The sequence below is a fragment of the Hylobates moloch genome, unplaced genomic scaffold, assembly GCF_009828535.3.
Source record: "Hylobates moloch isolate HMO894 unplaced genomic scaffold, HMol_V3 SCAFFOLD_7, whole genome shotgun sequence".
NCBI lineage: Eukaryota > Metazoa > Chordata > Mammalia > Primates > Hylobatidae > Hylobates > Hylobates moloch.
In genome coordinates, this window is record NW_026652282.1 from 114,249,239 (window position 1) to 114,276,695 (window position 27,457).

Here is a 27,457-nt window from a genome sequence, read left to right on the forward strand (position 1 = left end):
ATTTTTGTTCCTTGTATTATTGGGTTGTGAGAGCTTTTTTAAAAAAACTTTGGGATGCAAGTCCTCTAACAAATAAATGATCTGCAAAAAAAAAAAAAAAAAAAAAAAAAGATGAATGTGATTCCTTCAAATCAAATAAATAAGGACCTACAAAATGAGGAGACGGAAGAATCGAAGACAAAAGAAAGTTGTTTTATGCTTTAAACTCTGTAAAATTGCCTTCAGACACAGTTCTCTATGTGCTTCAAACTTTGCAACTGCTAGGAGGACTATAAATTATAACATCATCTGGAATGTCATAGATGTTTTCTCTTTTTCTTGGAGAGTCTCACTCTGTCACCCAGGCTGGAGTGCAGTGATGCGATCTCGGCTCATTTCAACCTCTACCTTCCAGGTTCAAATGATCCTTCTGCCTCAGCCTCCCCAGTAGCTGGGACTACAGGCTTGCGCCATCATGCCTGGCTAACTTGTCTTTTTAGTAGAGTTGGGGTTTCACCGTGTTAGTCAGGCTGGTCTCGAACTCCTGACCTCAGGTGATCTGCCCCCCTCAGCCTCCCAAACTGCTGGGATTACAGGCATGAGCCACCACACCCAGCCTCATAGATTTCTCTAGAATTTTTCTGGTGAAATTAATGGAGATAGAAGACATAATTAACCTTTATATAAACATATGACAATTATTCCTCAAATATTGCTATATGTAACTTTCAAAAAAGATCACCTCTCCACGAGTTCTTGTCCATTCCAACAAAGGGTGTCGTTTTCCGCCACAGGGCTATGGCTGCAGATGTAGCCAGGCAAAGCACTATAGAAGCTGATGAAAGACTTCAACTTCTGAATTAGTTCCCTAAAAGAAAAACAAAACATCTGCGCATAAGAGGCAAGTAAATTCAGTATGAGAAAAGTTTAATTTCCTTATCAGCATGACAGAAAGGCTCTGCCAGGCTGATTAGAACAATAAATGACTTTTAAAGACATTCTTGGCTACAAGGCCACAGGTTAGTTTTTTTTAAAAAATCAATAAAATGATATTAGAAAAAAAGTTGACTGCCATATAAGGTGCTGTTTCTATCAGAAGGATGATTTAATTCCAACATTCATTTTCTAAGACGTTCCACTTCCATTTTTTTTTATTCAGAATGCTGTTACCTATGTTTTCAAAGGTGCTGATTACAAGGTACACTGGAGCACTACATATCTTTTGGTTTCTGAGTGTAATTGGGTGCATTGATTGTAATTTACAATGCTATTACCCTAGAGATGGCCCGTTTCCATATAGGCTCTGGCTAATGGTTGCAGATCAGAATTGCAGGGTGCTCAGAACAGTATAAGCTCTATGAAATTCTCCTGGCAACACAGTCAGAGCAACTCACATCTGCCAGAAGAGGAAGGTTTCTTTGTTATTTGTATATTGTGGCTCCTGTGAGGGAGAGGGAGCAGGGTGGGGGACAATTCTAGTATATTTTATTATTTATTTGCTTTTGTTTTTGTGCTACATATAATAAGACGTGTGTGTGTGTGTGTGTGTGTGAGAGAGAGAGAGAAAAAGAGAGTGACAGAGAGAGAGAATATATTATGTCTGCAATTGTATGTAAACACACACACATATACCAGAAAAATTTCAGGTCTGTTATCTCATTTCAGATGTACATGGATACACAAAGTAATATGCCTTAGACTGGAGAGAAGTGGATATGTTTAAAAAGAAATATTAAAATATCTATGTAATAGATGTACAGTGATAAACAAACAAAAATAAAACACACTTTATTTTCTAAAGCAATGTTACTGATAGAAAATTAAAGCATCCTTCACATCCAAATGTACCTTATGTCTATACTAAGTTTTTGGAGACTCTATTCAGGGAATTTTCTGGCAGTGGAGTAATTATTCAATATTGTCTCCAGGCTAAGAATGGACTGGCCTGATGTATAGGCCTCTATAGGAACCAGAGACCTGAATATCATTTGGACACTGGTGGAAGTCCTTAGCCCAGAAATGCCTTCTGGGAGTTGTTCTCAGCTCTGGCCAAATGAGGAAGACTGGTGAAAATACCCTCTTGGACTTAATCCGATTCTTCATTTTATTACTGCTATGGTTTAAGATGGCTTGTCCTCACCAAAACTCATGTTGAGGCATGGTCCCCAAGGTGGCAGTGTTGGGAGGTGGTGCCTTTTAGAGGTGAAAATGGACTTATGTCTGCCTTGCAAGCCTGGGTTGGTTCTCCAGGGAATGGATTAGTTACCAGGAGAGCAGTTGTTATAAAGTGAGGCTGCCTTTCATATTTGTCCTTTTCACTTGTGCTCAGTTCCCTTTCCTTTTCTCCACCATGTTTTCACACAGTATGAGGCCTTCACTTAGAAGGCCTCACAAGATGAGGCCGCCCAATCTTGAACTTCCCAGCCTAATAAACAAACCTCTTTTCTTGACAAATCACCCAGTCTTAGGAATTCTGTTACAGCAACATAAAACAAACCACGACAATTACCATAATACTATTCATTTCAACTAATAATTTAAGAGGTTGGGGAGGGAGAGAAAGGGCTCTCAGCATAGATTCACAAAGGCTTGGGTCACTGCAAAGCCAAGGTGATGGACAGAACAACTCAGGAAAGGTTGTTGGGACATATTTAACTTCTGATACCCACAAGTTGCTTCCTGTTATGCCTGTACCCCCCACCCCACAGCCTACCCCTGGTGTCTGAGCACCATCAATCTCCAAAAAGAAGAGGCTCAATACAGAGCTCTGAAAATAAAAGTCAACATTATAGTTTCTCATAGAGGAAAAAGATGGGTTCAATTAACAGCTAATAGGAGAGATGCTCTGTTTTACAGGGTAATAATACAGTTCCCAAGAGTGGAAGCTGAAAGAGCAAAGGCTGAGTCTAAGTAATTCCCCCCACTCCATAAGGAAATGGAATATGGCCATTAGTCTATGGGAAACAATGGCCCTCTCTTAAAGGAAAGAGTTTCCCTTAGGCCTCTCCCTACCTCCAAACCCCCTGTCACTAACATAGCACATGGCAAGAAAAATTTAACCCATGCAAGGCCTTCCATTTTGATTTCCACAGAAGTTAAAAAAAAAAAAAAAAAAAAAAAAACCCTGAACTTCTCCCAACCCTTGCAGTTTTCTTGGTGGATCATAAAGATTATTGACAATTTGAAGACGATCCAGATAAGGTTTGATCTAAATGCCAAGAGCATGAGGGGGCCGCAATAAACATAAGACCTCCCACTTTAGTATAGAAAGATATTACCTGGAAGGGTCAAGATAAAAGTCTAAGAAAACCACAAAGAATGTGTTCTCACACTGCTATGAAGAAATACCCAAGACTGGGTAATTTATAAAGAAAAGCCAGCTCTGCCTGGCTGGGGACGCCTGAGGAAACTCACAATTATGGCAGAAGTGGAAGCAAACATGTCCTTCTTCACATGGTGGCAGGAAGGAGAAAAATGAGTTCCAAGCAAAGGGGGAAGCCCCTTTTAAATCCATCAGATCTTGTGAGAACTAACTTATTATCATGAGAACAGGATGGGGGAACCACCTCCATGATTCAATTATCTCCACCTGGTTGGGGAATGACAGCTAAAGGGTACAGAGTTTCTTCCTGAGGTGATGAAAATGTTCCAAAATCTATTGTGATGATGGTTGCATAACTCTGTGGATATACCAAGAACAATTGGATTATACACTTTAAATGGATAGATTGTATGGTATGTGGATTAAATCTCAATAAAGCTGTTACTCCTGCCCCTCAAAAGAAAGGGTAGAGAAAAGGTGAGAAATATGTCTTAGAGAAAGGGAGGGTTCTCTACTATGGGGAGGGATGCGACTTGGAAGAATGAAAAGAGACAGGGAGGAGAGTTGGAAAAAGCCAGGTTGGATGCAAATAAAATAAACACATAGGTGGTGAGGGATGAAAAGAGAAATTTGTAAAAGCTGCAGCTTCAGTGCTGCAACAGCTGTAAAACAGTTCAAATATATTTCTTCCTCCATCTTCTAAAATAAAGTATTTTGTTTTCTTTCTCATTGTGAAAGAAATATATGTTCACTATGGAGAATTTAGAAAATAAAGAAAGAAAGGGAAAAAACTCATTGTCCCACCAGACACAGATAATCACTGTTGATATTTCAGTGTATTTTGTTCTAGATTTTTCTCTTGAGTAAAGTTTTACATTTATTTCTTTAAAACCTGTTCTTCTTGATAGGCTTGTTCTCTGAGTTCTTTTTGGTTCTTAGTGTGTACTATCTCCATTAGAATCCACTTAGAATCCAAGGTAGATTTGACTACAAGAACCTCAGAATTAAATAAATCCTGGTTCTCAACTAATTCCCAGGCCCTGTGGGATGAGACAGTACCTGCCTTTTGGAGAACAAAGAGCAGGTCTCCAGCACAGTTCGCAAACTGGTTAATATTTTAGAGTCCCAAAGGACAGTGTTACAGTGAAGGCCATTCCTTTATGGAAAACCTTCTGAATTACTGTGAGAAAATACATCTTGGTCTCTAAAAGAAACTGATTATTGAAAATAAGTGCAGACATACTGTTTGGGAGGGTAGGGAAGAAGACTTTAGAAACTGTTGGAGAGTTAATGAGCTTTTCAAAGGACAGCAACAACAGGTGATAATGTCCTCTGACACTACAGCAGCAGAGTGTTGCAAGAGTAGTTTACCTCCTACCAAGTTTACTGGGCCTCTCTCATCTCTCCCCTTCTTTGTCTCTTCCTGTCATTCCTTTCTAAACTTGTTCCAGCATAGGAATTAAGTGTATTTTAATCTTTTCTTAAATAAAGGTTTATATTCCTCTGCTTATAGTTGTAAAAGAGGAGTTGAATATTTCTATTTTTCTCTTTAAAGAAAGACACATGAAACTAAACTAAGTGACATGTTAATTACCCATGTATGACACAGTCCAGATTTTTTTCCTTTGTGCTAGTAGCCCATGACAGACAACAAAAGAATCTCCACCTGTGAACTAAGACAGTCTGCTCAACTGAATTGTTATTAGGGGGGAAAAAAGAGGATAGAAAGTTTGGACAATTCGTTGCCTGGGATGGGAAAAACAATTTGATTGAAGGGAAAGTTCTTTGATTGTAATTCCACTTTATTCTAATACATACATGTCAAACATAGCATTGACATACAAAAATTCTGATGCCTACGGCTCTCAGACAAATCCAACATTTGCCTGCTCAGGAAAAAGTCTCTTCATAGTGGTTTCCATTCAATGTGTTAAATGTGGAACTAAAGGATAGGGCCCCTTTGCATGCACGAGCCATTTTCAAATATGGCAACTGGGTGTACGTGATCTTCCCTGGAGGGCTTCCGTCATCCTGAAGAAGATCATCCCTTCCCTTCTTTGGTTGCAGGGGAGGGGATTGCCTTGCTTTCTTGCAATGATTTGCTTGGGCAGGCATCAAAGCAGCACTAATTGGAAATCACTGCAAGTAAAAACAGCCTTTCATCCCTGACTGCAGACCTGGAACTTTTTCCCTTTATTATTAAGGTTCATCTTTTTCTCTTCATATAAAGTAATATGAGCTTACTATTTTTAAAAGTTGACAATGCAAAAAAGTACCTAAACTAAAATAACGAAAATTGGAATGATGTAAGATCATGCCTAATTCTGCTGGAGAGAGCCTTTCACAGTTTAATCCCAAACTAGAGCTTTCTACCATACTTTTTCTCATAGTGTTCCCTTTGCCCAGAACGCCCTCCTTTCCTTCCTCGATCTGCTGAGTTTGTTTGAACTTATCCCTCAGGCTGAGCTCAAAAGTTACCTTTTCCAAGAAGTCTTTCTTAATGCTCCCAGGAGAGGGGCTATCTTCCCCATCTGTGACACTGCCACTCTTTTGCACCTAGCTCTGATTTGGCACTCACCCCCAATGTATGGAAATTATTCATTTGCATGTCTCCCTCCCTAACTAAGCTAGGTGCTCCTCCATTCCTCAGAGCCTAACCCTTACACAACGTGAAGCATAGAGATGGTGTTGACAAATGTTGAAAGAAGTAGAGGCCTATTTAGGGCAGAATGACTTGTACTAGATCCAGAACTTGTTGATTCACTCAGGACATACTTTGTTGTTTTGTTCAGAGTGGGTGGGAGTAGGCATTGATTTTGGACTAGGGGAGCTGAGATCAGCTTTTGTTCTTTTCTTTCTAGGTCATTTACTAGTGTCACCTGATCCGTTGCCCCTTTAGACCAAGTCAGAGGAGAAGGAGAGGAGGGGGAGCACAGGAAGGAGAAGGCTGGAATATGTAGAGTAATTTCACAAGGGTGGAGGGACTGTGTGACTTTCTCACAGGTTAGCAGTTGGGCCAGAAGCTTGGTATCTGCAGATGCATGATGGACTATTCAACCATAGATTCGGCATTTGAACAGTGGAAAAATATTGTTCATGTACTCAACCAAACAATATATTGTATAAACATGGCAAGGTAAACAGTATCATAAGGGAAGCAGTGAAGTAGACATTCGGAAGGGCAAAGAAGGGAGAAGCTGACGACTGAGATGTGCCGAAAATATGAAAGCTAGAAGGGGCTGTGAAGATCTGATTTCTTCTATTCTGATTGTACTAGTTGTGAATCTTGTTCTCCACTCACTGTTTTAAATCTATGACAGATATTTTCAATACTTATCCCTTAAAGGAACACTGAGTCCCACACATAGACCACCAGTTGAGTATCAAATCGCCTTGAAATTGAACTAAGCTATTTCTAAGATTAGCTGTGTGTTGCAAACTACCCAGTTGGGGGCAGACAAAACAAACAGATGACTTCTGAATGCTACCAAAGGAATTCATTGTGTGTTGTTATTTTAATAAGGCAAAGGGCTTTTCAACTCATAATCAGATTCAGACAGCTTGCTCACAACGTCCACAGACTGAATACTACAATAGGGTTCCTTTGCAATTATCATATTTTTAACCACGGAGGACAGAGCTTGGGCATGGGCATAAGGAGTGCTAGAGGCACATATATTTTTCTGGACAGTGTGAAATGCTGTGCAGAACATACTGAGAGATTTATAGAGGTACTAACACTGCAAAAACAAATCCTCTTAATAACATCAGATTGCAGGGGGCAGTGCATTTAGCAAGAGATCATCTTAATTCCCATTTCTCCTGTCTCCCTAAAAGGGGTTACAATGCCTATTTGAGGGAGTTAAATAAAATCAGATACTCTCCTGTTGTTTCGTTTTCTTCTTCTGCCAGAGAATTCACAAAGAAAGGCTCCATCTCAGATTCTAATGCTTCAGTTTCAATAAAAGTGAGTAACATCATTGGGCAGGCTCAATCTCCTAACACCCAAAGAAGCTCTGCCTGACCATCATTTACTCAACTCTACAGGCTTTGTCAATTTTTCTTACTATCCTTTCTTTTCCTTAGAGGATGAATCTAGGCCACGTGTGGTGGCTCACGAGAATGGCTTTAACCTGGGAGGCACAGGTCACAGTGAGCTGAGATCGCGCCACTGCACTCCAGCCTGGGTGACAGAGCGAGACTCAGTCTCAGAAATATATGTATATGAATCTAAACAAAGTACCAAATCCAGTGCCCAGCTAAAACCTCATTTATCAATTTCTTCTTTCCTTGGAGGAATCAACACACATACAGCTGTCCCCACTAAGGCGAAAGGGAATGAGTTCCCCAGAGCCCAAGATAGAAGTCATAGCAACAGGCCTGGATAAACCTCCTACTTATAAATGTGTCTAGGTTGGCAGAGTAATCTCAAAATGGGACTGAGTGGGTGTGTTAATTTTGAAAAAGCTCCGCATGTGATTTGGCTACAAATTCATATACCACTTCCTCCATGAAGCCTCTGTCTTTCCCTGTAGGCTGCCTCTGTACTCTGGACATTCTTTTGCTTTAGCACTTACAAAGCTGTTTTGGAATTATTTGTATTTAAGTCTATTTCCCCATTAAACTGAGCTGGAGAGCATAGATTGTGTCTTTGTATTTTCAGTGCCTAGTATACATTTTGGTACTTAACAAGTGTTTACTAAATTTTGGCTGAATTGAATAAAGATACACCCCACCCACACGCACATATAGAGTAAGTCCTCACTTAATGTCATTTATAGGTTCTTGGAAACTGAAACTTAAAGTGAAACAATGTACAGCAGGTCCTTGAATAATGTGGTTTCATTCAACATCGTTTTGTTATAATAGTGATGAGGAAAAAATTGGTTTTGTTATATGCCATTTTGCTTAAAATTGCAGTTTCCAAGAACTTACAGACATAGTTAAGATTTTCTATCTATCTGTCTGTCTGTCTGTCTATCTATCTATCTATCTATCTATCTATCTATCTATCTATCTATCTATCTGTCTATCTATCTGTCATTTCACTTCAGTCAAATGTGGAAGGGGTTGCCACTAGTTAAAGGTCAATGCCTTAGATGAACTGAAGTTTATTCCTAAGGTGGTTCAGTCCAAGAGTAAATGCAATGGAGAAAAATGGACAAAGGAAAGGCAGGTGCAAAAGAGGGCCTTAATAAATGGCCTAAAAGACAAAAATTTTCCAAAGAACCCCTATGCTATAGGAAAATAGCTCTCAAACATTTTGATGTTGGGAGCCCGGAAGTCGTTTTAAAATACATCCACAAAATCCTTGATTCTCCTCCCTTCAAGAGGTGGAGCTTAATTTCCTCCCTCTCCTTGAGTGTGGATTAGAATTAGTGGCTCACTGGCTGGGCGCAGTGGCTCACACCTGTAATCCCAGCGCTTTGGGAGGCTGAGGCATGTGGATCACCTGAGGTCAAGAGTTTGAGACCAGCCTGGTCAGCATGGTGAAACCCTGTCTCTACTAAAAATACAAAAATTAGCCAGGCATGGTGGTGGGCGCCTGTAATCCCAGCTACTCAGGAGACTGAGGCAGGAGAATTGCTTGAACCCAGGAGGCGGAGGTTGCAGTGAGCTGAGATGGCGCCATTGCACTCCAGCCTGGGTGACAGAGCAAGACTCTGTCTCGAAAAACAAAACAAAACAAAAAACCACAAAGAATTAGTGGCTCACTTCTAACAAATCAAATATGCCAAAATTGATGGTGTGTCACTTCAAAGACTAGGCCATAAAAGACACTATAGCTTTCTCTTTGCTCTCTTCCATGGATCACTTATTGTGGGGTAGCCAGCTGCCATGTCCCGAGGCCATTCACGTAGTCCATACGGTGAGGAACTGAGACCTCCTTCCAACAACCAGCACTAACTTGTTACACTTGTAAGTGAGCCACTTTGGAAGTTGGTCCTCCAGACTCCATCACATTTTGAATGACTGCAGCCTCAGGATCCCAAAGAGCTTTTGTTTATATGATATATATTTATCGATATTTACTGTTGTAGAAATTTTTAAAAATTTTAAAATTATTATTAATTTGAAACTAGCAATTATGGACCCATTACATGTTAATATAAATATTAATGACATTTTATGACAACAGTGAGAAAAATGGTAACATTTTTCATTTTTGCAAGCTGTCTCTACTGTCTGGCTTGATAGGGGATAGGTAGATTCACCTATTGACTTCTGCATTTAATATGTTGCAATAAATTGTTTTGGTTGAAGTATATGAACAATATCCAGCTTCACACAAATTTATAATTAGCAAAAGGAACACCTCATAGGTGCCCTGAAAGCGTCACTGGGACTCCCAGCAGTCCTGAAATCACATTTTAAAATAGCTGATACAGGGAAACTAGGACTCCATTGGATTGGAAGTCAACAAAAGAGAAGAAATGAGGACTTTCTGAAATGCTTCAGTGGGGGAACTCTGTCAAGCTGCATTACTGCCTTCTTTCATCCTAAATTGTATGAGATCACGCTAAGAATTACCATCTCAGAAACCCCTATAGGAAAATGAGAGGAATGAAATAGTTTAGCCCAAATCTGGGATGTTAACTTAATTTCTTTCTTCATTTTCTATCTATAGGCCAATCTCACCTAACCCCCTCAAGATCAATAGGAACAACTCATGTCTAGCTATTCTTGAGCCAGTGGCAGGGCTGGCTACACGTGCAGTCTTTTCAGGTAGGGCAGTTCTTCTAGAATTGTATTGGGCTTTCGATCCAATTTCTACCCCTTTATTGTAATTAAAAAAAAAATAGAATGGGGATAGAGGGAAACTGGATCAGGGGAGAATGGATGAAGAGAATAAGAAACAAACCTGGATTTTGTCCCTTCACTGTTGTTTTAAGAACCAGGAACCAGATCCTTCATTTTATCATTTTTAAAAGAGTGTGTAAAGTGTGCAGTGTCTGTGTATACACATGAATGTGTCTCACCAGCTTCTCTCTGGTGAATTTAACTCTGACTGACTGTTAATAATGGGAAAAGCTACAAAGCAAGCCAAGGAATTGTGAGACCAGATTGTAAGCAGAAACTATTTTGCTTAATCAATAAAAGATCTTGAATAGGGAAGTCCTTTTCACACATGTTGCTATACTAGATATTTATGAACAGTAAACTTACATTTAAATATGGCTTGGATATAATACTATCTTTTTTTAAACATTGACAGATGATAAAATTTAATACATCAAGCACTCTACTCAGAAGAACTAAATAACATGTATTTAAGAAGTTTCACTCTAGTGGTTTTTGACCTTAAAATACAATTGCTAATTGTATGCTGGAATAAAGAAAAAAGAAACCTCTCACCTTCTTCGGCTGGATAAGGTTTCTTCATGTTCTACATGAGCAACTTTTAATACTTTCTTGTCAATAAACAGATCTTCAGGATAATAAGCAGATCTATATTGGCGTTGTTGAGAATGGGCACATAACTTGCCAATCTGAAAAAAAGAAATGCAATATAATTATATGATATTTGTGCAGATATGATAGTAGAAACAAATTCTGAAAGGCACTTCAATTTCTTCCCCCAATTTTAAATAGCAGAACAAAGCTATGACTAGAGTCAAAAAAAGGTGATAAGCTTGTAAGGCAAAGAACCATTGGTGGAAAGAAGGCTGGAGACTGGGAATGGGGGCCCCATTCTGAGTACAGCCTATTCAGAGATTTCCTAAGATAAAAAATGGCTTTTTTTTCTGCAGTGAAGTATACATTTGAGAGGACCGTCAACACAGGCCCCATGCTATTGATACCTTTCAATGGCACTTGGTATTAATACGTATGAAGAAGTTCACAAAAGGGAATTGCAAAATTTAGGAAGAACTGGTGCAGAAGATGGGGGTTTGTGTAGCCAGTTAATAGAAGAGCAGCCTCCCAAGCACAGAGTGCTCCCAATTTCTATGAGTATTTTGTTATAAGAACCAAGCTAAGGTACTCTGATAAAAAGTGTGGTTGCTCATCCGGATTTCCTAAAAATGCCCAAGGGAAGAAGGCAAGTCAACCAATCAGTAGCCAGTGACAGGCAGCTCACACCTGTAATTCCAGCACTTTGGGAGGCTGAGGCAACAGGATCACTTGTGGCCAGGAGTTCAAAGCCAGCCTGGGCAACACAGCAAGACCCAGTCTCTGCAAAAAATAAAAAATTAGCCAGGCATGGTGGCGTACACCTGTAGTCCCAGCTACTCAGGAGGCTGAGGTGGGAGGATCGTTTGAGCCTGGGAGGTCAAGGCTGCAGTGAGCCATGATTGTGCCACTGCACTCCAGCCTAAGTGATAGAGGGAGATCCTGTTTCTAATAAATAAATAAATAAATAAGCAAGCCAGTGTCATCACCTATGAATCATATATCATTAAATAAGCTCAGGATTAAAAGTATTTTAAAAACACAGGTGCTCAAGAGTCTCCCTTTCTTCCTTCCTCCCTGTCTCCTTCTTTCCTCCCTTCTTTCCTCCCTTTCTTCCTTCCATCTTTTCTCATTCATTCATTCAAAAATATTTATTGGATATCTCTCTCTAAAGCTGACCTCTTTTACACTCATATAGCAATACTTTTTTAAAAATGGCATAATCTTTCTTAGCTCCATTCTACTTGATTTTTTGGTTTAATTATTAGTAGATTTGCTACTTTTTTCACTTGTAAGCAAAAGCCTAAATGAACTTCCATATAAAGAAATATGAATATTAACATTCTTATATATCTCCCTTGTGCCAGACACTATGCCAACTATTATCATCCCCATTTTAGAGATGAGGAAATTGAGGCTTAGGGAGTTAAGTGACTTGCATGAGGCAGAAAAACAGTGGACTCACTTGTCTGACTTAGAACCCATTTGTCTGACTTCAAATATTATGCGACATTGCCTCCCTAGCAGATAATGCTTGAGCTTCCAGTAGCTTACATTCTACATTGTAGAAAAATATAAAGAACTACCAGTCCTCAAAAACATAGCCATCCAACGTAGCCAAGGTGAATATATAGGCTGTAAACATCAGGAAAAATATTAGAAATATCTGGCAAGGAGAAGGGTTGTATGTTTGTCACTTTTGTATTTCCACACTATTCAGACTGGATTTTGTGCGCCTAAGTTAGGTGAATTAATTGAAGTGAATTGAAAGAATCTTCTATTATCAGCCTCAGCTCAGCACTCTACTTATAAGCCATGGGCTCTGCGTGGTAATCCCAGCTTCTGGATTTCTCAAGATTGCCTTGACAGCATTTACTAAGTTATCTATCTATACAGCTTTGGAGGCTTTTCATATAAATAAATTCTCAAATTAGAAAAAAAAATCTAGAATCAGAGTAGCATCACCTTCATTTATAAAAGATAGCATCTATAGTTTGATATTCAGATGAGCTATACTCAATAGTTTATCTTAATGGGAATAAAACAAAAGCTGAAGACAATTAAAGACATTCAATTTGGCTTTGGAATGCATGATACTGAATTTTCCAGACGTGCTTGTGTAATGCTACGTGACTTGGGCTAATATTAACTTCAAACGAAGCGTGTGCATTCCATGAATATGCCTTAACTAGTAGCAGTCTGGCAGGGTGCTTTAGGTCAGGGGCTGCCTAGCTGGACTGGGGAGTTAAGTTCCAATCATTTTCAAAACATATAATGCAGATGCCAAATAAATGAGGGCAGACTATGTATTATCACTTTCTATCTGAAGACATATACATGCTTACTTTGTGAAAATGCAGGTGAAATTTCATGGAACAAAACCTTGATGTTTGTTCCATAAATATCTATTATTCTGTGAATAAACATTCATGTGAGAACTTATTTCAGTAGGATCAAAGTATTCTTAGCACATTCAGGAGCACAGTACACATTCTCTTGACCTACACCTGTTCCCAGTCCAGCACCAAAATCAAATCTTTCACACATCTTTCACAGTAACTTGTCTACTTGCAACCCACAGCTGTGAAATCTCCCTCCCCATTGAAAGTCAGACCTTTGTATCAGTGAATACTAATTGGTCCACAGCAAGACTTTAAGGTTTTTAACTCCCTCCCCGCTCACCAACCCCAACCTACTGGAAAGGGGTGCAGCTGAGGCAAAAGTAGGAAGGTTAAGAACAAATGATAATGTCGCCACTCTGCAGTCTGATCTTTCTTCCCAAGCCACCCAATGTAGTATTATCAAGCCAACTTTCCAAGGCTCTCTGTGTGGGGTAAGGGGCAAACAATGGTATCCTGCCAATAACCCTACTCCTCCATCTGAAATGTGCCACATCTTATCAGACAGGCTGCATTTTCTTCCACAAATCTCACATGAAGCAAATTCTTCTCATATACAAAGCATTTGTCAAATATATTCCCTCCTTTGGGCTCTTCTCCCTACATCTTTCACCTCCACACTATGTGAGCTGTAGGTGAATATTATGAGCTTATTTTGAGAAGTGGACACTAAAAGAAAACATAACTTACAAAGAGATGCAGCATTCACATTAAAGAAGTCTTTTCAGCTTCACACTTGGGAAACGTCAGGCTATGCTGGGAGACTTCAGTCTTATTCTTCAGCAGCCCTTACTGAAGAAGCCAGCCTCCCAAGTGGCATTTTAGAAATCAGTATCCTGCCCAGGAGTTTTAGACTCTTAAATAAGAAGTGCAATCCAATTTCCTTTCGCTGACTAATGTATCTAGTCAAGGATGCTGCTACCTTTAAATTTGGTTAGTTGGAGGGAATTTATTGGATAGGTGAGTGTCTCTATCAAAAGACTGGAATATAAAACCTTTTTGTTTTCCATAGACCATGATTCCTAAAGGTGTTTTTATTTATGTGCTAGACTTCTGACAAGGAAAGCAACAGTGCTCTGCAGGGTTACAAGTCCTGAAACATAAGAAGGCAGGGCCTCTGACCATATCCAGGCCAGGAAGATTTTTTTTTTTTTTTTGAGACAGAGTCTCACTCAGTCACCCAGGCTGGAGTGCAGTGGTGCGATCTCGGCTTACTGCAAGCTCCGCCTCCTGGGTTCACGCCATTCTCCTGCCTCAGCCTCCCGAGTAGCTGGGACTACAGGCACCCACCACCACGCCTGGCTAATTTTTTGTATTTTTAGTAGAGACGGGGTTTCACCGTGTTAGCCAGGATGGTCTTGATCTCCTGACCTCGTGATCCACCCACCTTGGCCTCCCAAAGTGCTGGGATTACAGGCGTGAGCCACCGCACCCAGCCAGGAAGACATTTTAGTAGCCTTAGCATCATTCTTTTCTGCCAGGATCCAGAAGCACCGTCCTTGTACCTACATAAGGAAAATACACTGCTGGGACCTAGCAAGGTACAGATCAGGGGTGTCCAATCTTTTGGCTTCCCTGGGCCACATTGGAAGAAGAAGAATTGTCTTGGGCCACACATAAAATACTAACACTAACGATAGCTGATGAGCTAGAAAAAAATCGCCAAAAAATATCATAATGTTTTAAGAAAGTTTATGAATTTATGTTGGGCCACATTCAAAGCCATCTTGGGCTGCATGCAGCCTGCAAGCTGCAGGTTGGACAAGCTTGATCTAGATCATGCAGAGCCCATTAGGCTGGGCATCAGGAAACCTGGCCTACCACCCCACTTCCACCTCTCACCCACAGCAGGACTTCACTGTGACCTGGTCCCATAGCTTCACTCTACTTGTAAGTCTAGCCCTATACACAGGAGGAAGATAGGATTATTTGAAGTGCCATATTTTCTTCGCAGTTTCCTTGAAAAAAAAAAAAAGGTGAAAATTACTTTCTGAATGGAGTATGTTATTGTAGGGCAGGGAAAATTTTATTTTCTTGACCTATGCCTGAGGCACCTGTAATAAAAGACAGATTAAAAAGAGAAATCCATACAAATATGTTTAATATAAGTTTTATGTCACGCAAGATCCTTTAGAAAGGAAGACTCAAAGAAATGGGGAAAGCTGTGGATTTTTATGCTAAGTTTGTTAAGGAAATGGAGAGTGGTGAAGAGTGATTGGACAAAGAGGTTATAACTGAATGGAAATAAACTGGGGGAAACTTAGCCAAGGCAGTTTCTTCAGATTTTTCTCTGTGTCCCTGTAACTTTGGAGGTAAAGATGTTTCTTTCTTCTGGGTATAGGGTGGGCACCTCCACATGATGGTCTTATGACATACTTCAGAAGAGGATCAGTTAGGTTTTATGACCTGCTTCATGGGAGAAGGGGTGAGGGGAAGGTGAGAGTGACTTTCTTGTTTTTGTGGTTTTCTTAAATGCAAAGGTGCCATATTTTGGGGTGGTGTGTCCTGAATCCCGTTATTACCAAAGATTCTGAAATCACGCAAAAATTTGATCTGATACAATTCACTCCTATACTCCATAATGAACATGTCAAGAAATGCGGCTACTCTATTGGTTAAAATCTAACTGTCATTCTCAGGCCCCTATTCACTGTTGGTTCTGGGAACTCTCAAGTGACAAAAAAATTCAGACTTGATCTTTCACTCCAGAACAGAGAAAGGGAGCCTATATCGAAAGCTTCTCAACAATACCAACACTTCACGTTTCTTACACAATACCCTATTCCAACCTAGTGCTTCATAGATAACTTCTACATCCATTCTCCATTCTCTTCACTCAGTCCTACCAACAACCCTCTGAGGTATACAGAGCAGGTATTACTTATTTATTTATTTTTTGATACAGGGTCTTGCTCTGTTGCCCAGGCTGGAGTGCCATGGTGTGGTCACTTGATCTCCCAGGCTCAGGTAATCCTCCCACTTAAGCCTCCTGAGCAGCTGGGACTACAGGCACACAACACCACGCCTAGCTACTGTAGCTAGACACGGGATCTCACCGTGTTGCCGAGACTGGTCTTGAACTCCTGGACTCAAGTGATCTGCCCACCTTGGTCTCCCAAAGCACTGGGATTACACAGAATGGGTATTATTAGCCCCATTTTTAGATATAAGGAAACCGAAGCACACAAAAGTTGGGGAACTTAAAAGCAAGGTCACAATGTTAGTAAATGGTAGAGCTGGGACTTGAATGTTGGTCTGTCTGATTCTAAAACCTATGTTTTTGTTTTCGATTTTCCCGTGTCACGGATTTCTGTCACCGGCATAGGCTCTGGGACTTCCCAGTATTGGGTGTGGCCCAGGTCTGTGGTTATGTGGACACCTTACCTATAATTGGAGGATAGTAATAATGATGAAAAATTCTCTAAACATATTCCAAGAAATGGCTAAAGTTGTTCAACAGAAAACTGACATTCAATTTTAACCTAAGTTTCAGGTAGTATTTCAAGTGGCAGTAAGCCAATAGTGGGATGATTTAAATTCCTTGGTCTGCCAAGTAAGAGTGAATTAGTAACCATATGAAAGCACTGCATGTCAAATTCTATGGAAGAGGAGGCTCCCAAGTAGGTCTAGCTTGCCACTTGCTGCCTGCAGGATGTCCCTTGACCTGGCTCCAGAATTCAGATTATTGGGTTGGCTACAAAATCTTTGGTAATTCCTACATTTAAAAAAATTCTGATGTCTAACCATCTGATCTTTGGCAAAGTTGACTCGTTATTCAATAAATGGTGCTAGGATAAATGGCTAGCCATATGCAAAAGATTGAAACTGGACCCCTATCTTTTACCATATACAAAAATTAACTCAAGATGGATAGATTAAAGACTTAAATATTAGACTTTGAACTACAAAAATCCTAGAAGAAAACCAAGGAAATACACTTCTTGATATCACCCTTGGCAAATAATTTATGGCTAAATCTTCAAAAGCAATTGCAACAAAAACAAAAATTGACACGTGGAACCTAATTAAACTAAAGAGCTTCTGCACAGCAAGAGAAACTATTAAGGGAGTAAACAGACAACCTACAGAATGGGAGACAATATTTGCAAACTATGCATCTGACAAAAGCCTAATATCCAGAATCTATAAGGAATTTAAATAAATCAACAAGCAAAAAACAAATAGCCCCATTAAAAAGTGGGCAAAGGACATGAACAGACACTTCTTAAAAGAAGACATACAAGTGGCCAATAAAGATATGAAAAAATGTTTATCATCACTAATCATCAGAGAAATGCAAATCAAAATCACAATGAGATATCATCTCACAGAATTTAGAATGGCTTTTGTTAAATAGTCTAAAAACAGATGCTGGTGAGGATGCAGAGAGAAGGGAACATTTATACACTGCGGGTGGGAGTGTAAATTAGTCCAGCTACTGCAGAGGGGAGTTTGGAGATTCCTCAAAGAACTAAGAGGTGAACTACTATTTGATTCAACAATACCATTACTGGGTATATAGCTAAAGGAAAACAAATCAGTCTACCAAAAAGACACCTGCACCCATATGTTCATCACATCACTATTCACAATAGCAAAGACATGCAATCAACCCAGGTGCTCATCAACAGTGGACTGAATAAAGAAAATGTTGTACATATACACCATGGAATACTACTCAGCCATAAACAAGCATGAAATATTGCCCCTTGCAGCAACATGGATGCAGCTGGAGGCTATTTTCCTAAGCAAAGTAATGCCGGGACAGAAAATCAAATACCACATGTTCTCACTTATTAGTGGGAGCTAAATGTTGAATACACGTGGACATAAAGATGAGAATCACAGACACTGGGAACTACAAGAGGGGAGAAGGAAGAAAAGGGGCATGGGCTAAAAAACTATCTATTGGGTACTCTGCTCACTACCTGGGTGATGGGACCATCCATACCCCAAACCTCAGCATTACACAATATACCCATATGACAAACCTGCACGTGTACTCCCTGAATCTAAAAAAAAGTTATTTGAAACTGTGATGTTTTTATGTTTCTGAAACATATATTTAATATTTTGTAGGAGAATCCTGTCCTTATGTAACACCAGTGTAATTAAAACATCCAAAGGGAGAAAACCCAGATCAATATTCTGGATTTAACAACGATGAGAGATTCAGCAAGATGAGGACCTAGTATGTACTGTGTTTAGTAAATTTAGATGATTGATAATAATGACATGAGTCACTTCAGTAGAGAAGTTCTGAAAATAAGAATCATAAGATGTAGAATATATGGAGAGTAAGCAAATAGATGGAAAGCATAGGCCGTTATTTTACATAAAGGTTATGTCACGTAACTTATTAAGTATAATTAATATAATTAATAGTGTGTTAATTTTCCGAGATAATTTTTTAATGGGGGGGCAGAGTTTATGCTGCAGTACATTACCTCCTTTTGTTGCCATACTCTTTTTTTAATTAAATGCTTTAAGACTCAATATACATAAAATGCATCCCTAAATTGTGGTTTGATGAGATTTGTAAATGTATACACATGTGTAAACACTACCTCATAATGTAGAAAATATTGTCATAATTTTATAGTGACTGACATTTTAATCACTACAGATGAGATTTGTCTTTTTTAGGATTATATTGATAACAGAAAGAATAGAAATATAGAAAATAAATATGGGTAGACTCAGTATTTATGTATTTGTTTCTGCTTTTTTGCTCAGGATAATTTTTTCTTTGAGGAACTCTATGTTGGTGGTTTACCAGTACTTTTTTCTTTTAATTGCTGAATAAATATACCAAATATGTTTACACATTTGGGATAATTTCCACATTTTTGCTTTTGTGAATAAAGCTGCACTGTTTACTCAAATCTTGCCATTTCATTTTCAAATATATGTTTTGTAAATACTCCCTCCCAGTATCTGGGTTTTCACTTTTCTTAGTGATGCCTTTTGTACAGAACACTTTTTAAAATTTTTTGATGAACTTGATTTTATATATTTTTGCAGCTTTATGATTGATGCTGTTTTCCATCCAAAGAGGCCTTTCCATATGGCAATGTCACAGACATATTTTCTTCAGAACCTTTATCATTTGTACATTTATGATGAGGTATTTAACTCATTTTGTGTTAATTTTTGTATATTGCGTGATGTAAAGATTGCTGTTTTCATGGCCTAGGTGATGGGATCATTGGGACCCGAAGCCTCAGTGTCGTACAATATACCCATGTAACAAATCTGCAAGTGTACCCTCTAATCTGTAATAAAAGCTGAAACTATTTAAAAAAGAAATAAAAGAAATCTATCTTAAATAAAATTTGTACATGGCTAGATATTACTTGTTGATTTCCCTTTCACTGACATTTCTACATCATTTCACAGTGCTTAAATCATATGACCTGTTGGATTTCTACTTTCACAAAGTTAATGACATTTTTAGGCCTAATGCTTTTCCTTTAAATATTTTTCTCTGGTATTTAAAAATAATGTGTATGCTCTGTTTATCTGTCATGAATTCTACCCATTTGTTTATCTGATTAACTTGTCAAACTTTCCAAGTTATTTAACGCTCAAGAAATAATGATTATGTTTTTCCAAATATTTATCAGATTGTCTCAGTACAATTTGTTAAGATCATTTCTCATTTAGTTACTTCAATTTTTTTATTTCTTTAAACTTAATTGGTCATATTTGTGGATCTATTTCTGAACTGTATTCTGTTTATTTAAATGTTTGTGCTTATGCAAATATATCATTCTCTTAATTGAAGTGTTATTATAATGTCTCGAATTCAGCTAATAAAAGTTCATCCAACTTAGAAAAAAAGTGCTTTTCTGAGAAATGTTGCCAAATACCGTTTAAATTTAGTCTTGGATCATTGATGGATTCATCAGTACCCTAAAGAATTAAAACTAAAACTTCCTCTGGGAGTTATGCAATTTAATTATCAACTCTGATCTAGTTGTCTACTTTGGATGAGTATTACCTGTGGCATTTGCTTTGTGGTACCTTGGGGCTGAAGGTGGAGTTGGGTGGGAATTTCATAGTTTTCCAGTTAAAATAAAATGATGAATTTCAGTTCATTCTCTTGAATCATCTATCATACCACTATTCAATTTCATGTAATTAAATCTTAAAAGTTTAAAAATAATATATACATTGAAATTATGTGATATACAACATAAACTTTTTAATAGTAGCAACCGTGCCCATTTAACAATTCTACAGGTATAATAAAAATGCTAATATATGTTAATGTTTAGACTGTGGTTAATGTTTTGTCTTGTTAATTTCCCCAGGGCTTTTATTACTGATTTAAATCTGCCACACTACTCAACTGATTGCACTGCTTCCACAAACTGCATGGAGGTAGCTCAAATGAATACTGATTAACAGAAATGAACAAACATTTGGCTAAGCAAACCATTCTTATTATACGCTTGTAATCATTACATACATTTTCTTACAATGAGATGGGCATGGCAGGCATTTTCCTCTCACTTTTTCTACAGAAAATATGTATATGAGCATTAAATTAATTTATAACCTTGTACTTCAGGAAGAACATCATTATTAATTAACTATTGATTGATCTGATATAGAGCACAGAGGATAATGAACAGACCTGGTGACAATGTAAGCGTTTTTTTCTTTCCTCACCTTTCAGACATTTTGCTGTGACTCATTGTTAATTGCTTGACCATTAAGATAAAAGCTCACTAATAATCCGTAATGTACTATGAATCAAGCAACTTTAAGAAATCAAGTGCTATTATTTGAACATTTCATACAAGTTAGTTCTTGAAGTAAATTGGAATCCAAAAAAGGAATAAATGTCCTACAGATCAGCCTACTGCTAAGCTGAACTACAGCATGGTATTACCGTGAAAGGAACACACAATTTGGAGTCAGGATACCTGGGGCCCAGTGTCAGTTCATCCTCTTACCATTTCAATAACTCTAGACAAGTCATTTACTTTCCTTGAAACTCAGCCTCCTCATCTGCAAAATGGAGATAATTAAAATGCCTGCTGGACCTGGCTGTAATGTGAAGATCAAACGAAACAATGGTTGAAAGTATAATGTCTCCCCCAACCAGATAGAAATTTGACTCATTCTTAAGTGGGGACTACTTCCTTCTGCAGCCTGCTTTGTGTGTCATAATCCTGGTTCAGCTGGTCAGGAACATGGGTAGCTATATGTCCCTGAAAGGGAACCACATGGAATTTGCCCAAGTCTGGCAGTCACACAATTGGGTCCGGTCTGCTCTGGAATATCTGGAGTATCCTCTTCTGTTCTTCTAATCTCGAATTACCAATAGGTGGTATGTGACTTTGGCTGTTTACCCTGTGTCTCATACCCACATGCTTTTGTCTGAGGAACTGAATGCTGTAGGGATGGGAGACAGGTTTTAAATGCTCCTTATGTAGAAGAGACTTATATTTTGCTAATTTATATCTGCCACAAATGGAGTCTGAGCTGAAAGCAGAATCCTGCATGTGTGCCTAACACTTCTTATGCATTATCAATCCCTTTGCAGCACCAGGAGTCCATGACATTATTATTTAACCACGTGAAACCATTAATGTGCAGATTAAAAGAGAACTTTGTGTAGTAAATCAACTCAATACTGAATTCAAATACCACTCCCCCAAATATACTCATCTCCTTGTGTCCTTTGTCCCAGTGAAAAGGAATTACCTCCTACTCAATTGCTCAAGACAGAAGAAACCAAAGAATTTCTGGTGATTTCTCCCTATCTCTAACTTCTCTACATCCAGACACGAAGTCTTGTTTATTGTCTCTTATAAATAACCTTTCAATCTGTGAACTTTTCTCTACCTTTAGGTCTAGGATTCCATCAACTGTCTCTTAGAGCAGTGCTTCTCAAACTTTAATGTGTATACAAATCACCTGAAAATCTTATTCACAGAGTTTCATCTTCAATAGATCTGGGGTGAAGTCTGAGATGATTAGCAAGGCCCTAGCATAGTGGTTCTCAAAGCGTGGTCCTAAAACAAGCAGCATCAATACCATCTGGGCACTTGTTAGAAATGCATATTTGGGGGCCAGACTTAGACCTACTGAATCAGAAATCCTGGGAGCGGAGCCCAGCTTTTAACAAGCCCTCCAGGGGGTTCTGATGCATACAAGTTGGAGAACCACTGCCACACAGACCATCCCAACAGCCTCTTAATTGGTCTCCAAAGCTCCAGTTTTGACCTCCTCCAATCCATTCCTTCCAGTTCTCTGAGACCTCTCGGGAGGTCCTAAAGGGCAAACCTATTTTCATAATAATACTAAGACTTTATTTGTCCTTTTTACTCTTATTCTCTCACAAGTATACAGAGGAAATTTCAAGAGGCAACATGATGTAAAGTGATATCGCTGTTCTGAAATATGTATTTGTGCATTCTAGAATGTTCTAAGGGAGCAAGTACAAATACATGCATTTTCAGAGTTTAACTTAGAACTTAGTGCTCTTACTGGCTATTTAGGTTATGCATACCATAATCTTTGTAACCTTCTTATCATTTAATAAATTGTTATTTGGAAATCTAGAAGTTTTATGTCTATGTGAATATACTTTGTAGTCTTATTTTGCAACAACACTTTAAAATATTTTTTGAAGAATATAAATTTTAAATTTTTTCTATAACTTATTGGACATATTACACAATAAGATAAAATTTATTTGCAACATGTTTTTCTGATATTTAAGAATGGATGATTGGCTTTGAAAAAGGAGATTAGAAGACTTACTTCACCAACCCACAGCAGCAATGTCTATGTCTAAAACTGATAAAAACGTGTCAAAACAACTTATCACAGAGTTTTGGCTCATGGAAGAGAGGGATCTACTCTGTAGATTACAATTGTAATTAAGAAACAAAAATACAACAAAAGCTGTCTTTTCCTTGACCTTATAGACATGCATAATTTATCTTATTTTTCTGATGCAAAAGAACATTTTGGAGTACGATATTAGAGTGTAAGTTAAATTGTAGAGTTATCTTGAAATTAATTATTTGGAGTTTAAAGAAAATGAAATTAAACATTTAAAGTAAATGTTATGAGCTCTTTAAAAGTCAAAAATGTTTGTTATGGCTTTTCCAAATAGAAATGAAAAATGCACTGAAACATACTATAGGGTAAGTTACTGCATTATATTAGCTGTAGAAGTACACACAATAGTGGAAAAACTAATAAATCCCTGTAGAGGCCGGCGTGATGGCTCACACTTGTAATCCTAGCACTTTGGGAGGCTGAGGCGGGCGGATCACTTGAGGTCAGGAGTTTGAAACCAGCTTGGCCAACATGGTGAAACCCCGTCTCTACTAAAAAAAAAATAAAAATAAAATAAAAAAATTAGCCAGGCTTGGTGGCAGGCACCTGTAATCCCAGCTACTTGGGAGGCTGAGGCAGGAGAATTGCTTGAACCCAGGAGGCAGAGGTTGCAGTGAGCTGAGATCACACCACTGCACTCCAGCCTGGGGAAAAGAGCGAGACTCCCTCTCAAAAAAAAATAAAAAATAAAAAATAAACCCCTGTAGAGTTGACATTGCTGAATGCCTGCTGGGTGAAAAGTCATAGAAGAAATCATGCCACTCTCCAATGATGGAGAAACAAACTCATCAAATAAAAGGTTTACTTGCAAACATAAAGCCCTCTTTAGTTAATGTCTCTTCTGCAGAATGTGTTTTTGCCTTATAAATGGACAAATCTACAGATTTGGGGTGGAATTGCTGTTTTGCTTATATTCATCCAATATTAAGCACTAACTAATCATTAAAGAAGATCTATTATGTGAAAGCTTTGGGAAAAAAAAACCATGAGTGGTGCTGAAATATTCCAAGTGTTAAATAGCAGTGTTAAAATTCATGGTTTTCCCTCAAACAAATGTGATGACATTTGCACTGATGCAAAAGCTATGGTGGGTAAAACTGCTTGCACCTTATCATGAGTCAGGGTAGTGACACCAAACTGCAATAGTAGTCATTGTAGTTTTCACTGCCAACCACACACATTTTTTAAAAAGCTAGTTTCACTTAAGAATGTACTTGAAGACGCAGTAAAAGTTAATTTTATCAAACCTTGACCCTTGACTACATGTCTTTTTTGATATTATGTGTGATGAAATGGGAAGTATGCATAAAGTACTTCTGGTACATACCAAAGTATGATGGTCATCTAGAGGAAAAGCACAAGTGTGATTGACTTGTGAGATGAACTAAACACTTTTTAAATGTAACACTATTTTTACTTGAAAGAAAAACTGACAAACTCTTATTCAAACTCAAATATTTTGTAGGCATTTTCTTGGAAATGAACAAAGCAAGCCTGTTGAAGGAAAACAACTGACAGTGTTCATAGCCAATGATAGCATTTGCACTTTCAGGCAAAAATTAGAATTTGGGAAAACTTGTTATCTTCCACTATGAAACTTGACAGCTTCCCAATACCTAAAGGCTTTTCTGATGAGAACAGTGGTGACACTAATGAATATGAGTTTTGATGTTATGTAATGAAGTGTGTTAATATTTGGAAAATCTGCATAACTCAGTGAGCCAAAATTTTTCAAATGAACAAGGCATCATAATGCAAAAATCACACAATGACTAATAATTCACCCAAAGTGTAAGGTAGATTTTAACATAACAGAAAATGAAAAGTCAATTGATACATTTGCAGCTTCCATACTGTAACCAACCTTTAAGAAACTATCACTTGCCAACTTCTTGTATAGTATCAGAGAAAATATCCCTAATTGTCAAAAAAGGGTATTAGGACACAGTTCTTCTTCCAACTGTATATATTTGTGAGACCAAATTTTCCTCAGTCAAACCAGATTGAGTGCAGAAGATACAAGAACCCAGCTGTCTACCATTAAGGAAAAAATTAAAGAGATTTTCAAAAATGTAAAACAATGCTATTCTTCCCACTAAAGTATTTTATTTTGGAAAGCATATCTTGAAAAAATATATATGAGTGTCTGATTCCTTTATTATTAACTTTAAATGAATTAGTAAGTAAATATTTTTTAATATTCCCAGTTTTAATGTCTAATACAGCAAATAACAATAGATATAACTCCACTGACATCTCTTTGGGGTCCTGTATAGCTTTTAAGAATGTAAAAGGTCCTGACACCATAATCTCTGCTCTACACTAACATCCAAAATAATCTGAAAATAATAATTTATAAGTACGTTATGAATTAAATTATTTATAAATAAATAAAATGGCATTTATGAATAACATATTAATTCATCACCTACTATGTGCTGGACAGTGTTTTAAGTGCTCCTCCGTAAAAGCAATGAGAAAATTGGCAAAAACATTCAGAACCAACTTCTTTGGAGCTCCGGAATTTAATGAAAGTATTTGCAGCAATCCGAGAAGCATTTATTCAAGAAAATACCTGAATGTTGGTAGGAACAGTGAGCGCTGTGGCATTTTAACTTCCCTATTCTCATTCCTCCTCTCCAGTTCTGAAGTACTTTTGAAAACTAGCAGCCCACATTCATGGTGAAATCTAGCATCCTGGCAGCCACTGGAGGGAACAGAATGGGGTTTGTGATGGTTAATATTGAATGTCAACTTGATTAGATTGAAGGGTGCAAAGTATTGTTCCTGGGTGTGTCTGTGAGGGTGTTGCCAAAGGAGATTAACATTTCAGTCAGTGGACTGGGAGAGGCAGACACAACCTCAATCTCTGTGGTCACCATTTAATCAGCTGTCAGTGTGACTAGAATAAAGCAGGCAGAAGAATGTGGAAGGACCAGACTAGCTGAGTCTTCTGGCCTTCATCTTTCTCCTGTGCTGGATGCTTCCTGCCCTTGAACATCAGACTCCAAGTTCTTCAGCTTTTGGACTCTTGGACTTAACACCAGTGGTTTGCCAGGGGCACTCGGGCCTTTGGTCACAGACTGAAGGCTGCACTGTCAGCTTCCCTACTTTTGAGGTTTTGGGACTTGGACTGGCTTCCTTGCTCCTCAGCTTGCAGATGGTCTGTTGTGGGACTTCATCTTGCGACTGTGAGAGTCAATACTGCTTAATAAACTCCCTTTCACATATGCATCTATCCTATTAGTTCTGTCTCTCTAGAGAACCCTGACAGGTTGGAGTTCTTTTAAAGCTACACTCAGTAAACTGTAATTATTTGACCTGTCTGATGGTTACCTAAAATACCCCATTTGCAAGGCTGTTTTTATTTGAACTGATATTGAGCTCACCTGTGCAAAAGCCTGTTCCCTGGAGACATTTGCTGAACTCAATTAGAGGTAATTATTTTACTTTGTAGCTGCCTGAAGCAAGGGGACAATAGAGCAAATAATAGGCTAACCAAACAATTTTCAGGAAAATCCAGGTAATGAGATGTCCATAAGTGCTATAAAAGCTACATATTCCTGGGGATCTAGTAGGTTACACTCAAGCATAAGGCTATGTGTATGCCAGATCAAGAAAGATCTGAGAAGGCCCTATTCCCTCACCATTGACTGACCTTGAGGTTCTGTGCAAGGAAGTGAAGGCTAAGGCAGGGTCTTCAAATGCTAGGCTGAATGTTAAAGGTGTGTCCGGCATACACAAGGAGCACTTCAGCAAAGACTGAGAGACTTACTGGTTCCGGAAAGTTAAGGCAAACACTGTTCAATCATTAACTCACTACCACTAAGCTAACTGAACAAAGACTTCAACGGCTATACATGACAAAGAATACAGACTTTATAGAATTGGTTGAGAAAAGTTACAAAGAAATAAGAACTACCACCACAATAACAAACACCAACAACAATGCCTGAGGACAGGGGAGAATCTGATTTCCAGAGATACTACATTATATTCTTTAAATATCTAGTTTTTGACAAAATTACAAGAGATGTAAAGAAATAAGAAAGCATGGCCCATCCACAGGAAAAAAAATCAATCAACAGACACTGTCTCTCAGGAAGCCCAGATATGGGCTTTATTAGACAAAAAACTTTAAATTAGCCATTTTAAATATGTTCAAACACTTAAAGGAAACAATGCCTAAAGAACTAAAAGGTGGTAGGAGAATGATGCCTTGATAGGCAAAAAGATAGAAATTACTTTTTTTTTTTTAAGAAGAACCAAATAGAAATTCTGGAATTGAAAATTGTAATAACTGAAATTAAAAGTTCATTAATGGGGCTTAGCAGGAAATTTGAGCATGTAAAAGAAACAATAATCACATTTGAAGATAGATCAATTTAAATTTTCCTATCTGAGGAAGACAAAGAAAAAAGAATTAAGAAAAATGAGTAGCACCTCAGAATCCTGTGGAACACCAGTAAGTGTACCAACATACATATAATGGAAGTTTCAG

At 38.2% G+C, this 27,457-nt stretch overlaps 1 protein-coding gene across 1 annotated transcript in view; it reads right to left on the reverse strand.

The window, feature by feature from the left end:
* The window catches only part of GPC3 (glypican 3), a 478,961-nt gene that overhangs the window by 173,327 nt on the left and 278,177 nt on the right, over positions 1–27,457 (reverse strand). Inside the window, exons 4-5 of the mRNA XM_058441435.1 lie at positions 10,658–10,791; positions 722–847 (exon numbers count right to left, since the gene is read on the reverse strand). Of these exons, the coding sequence (XP_058297418.1) occupies positions 722–847; positions 10,658–10,791 (260 nt within the window). The remainder of the gene's footprint in view (positions 1–721; positions 848–10,657; positions 10,792–27,457) is intronic.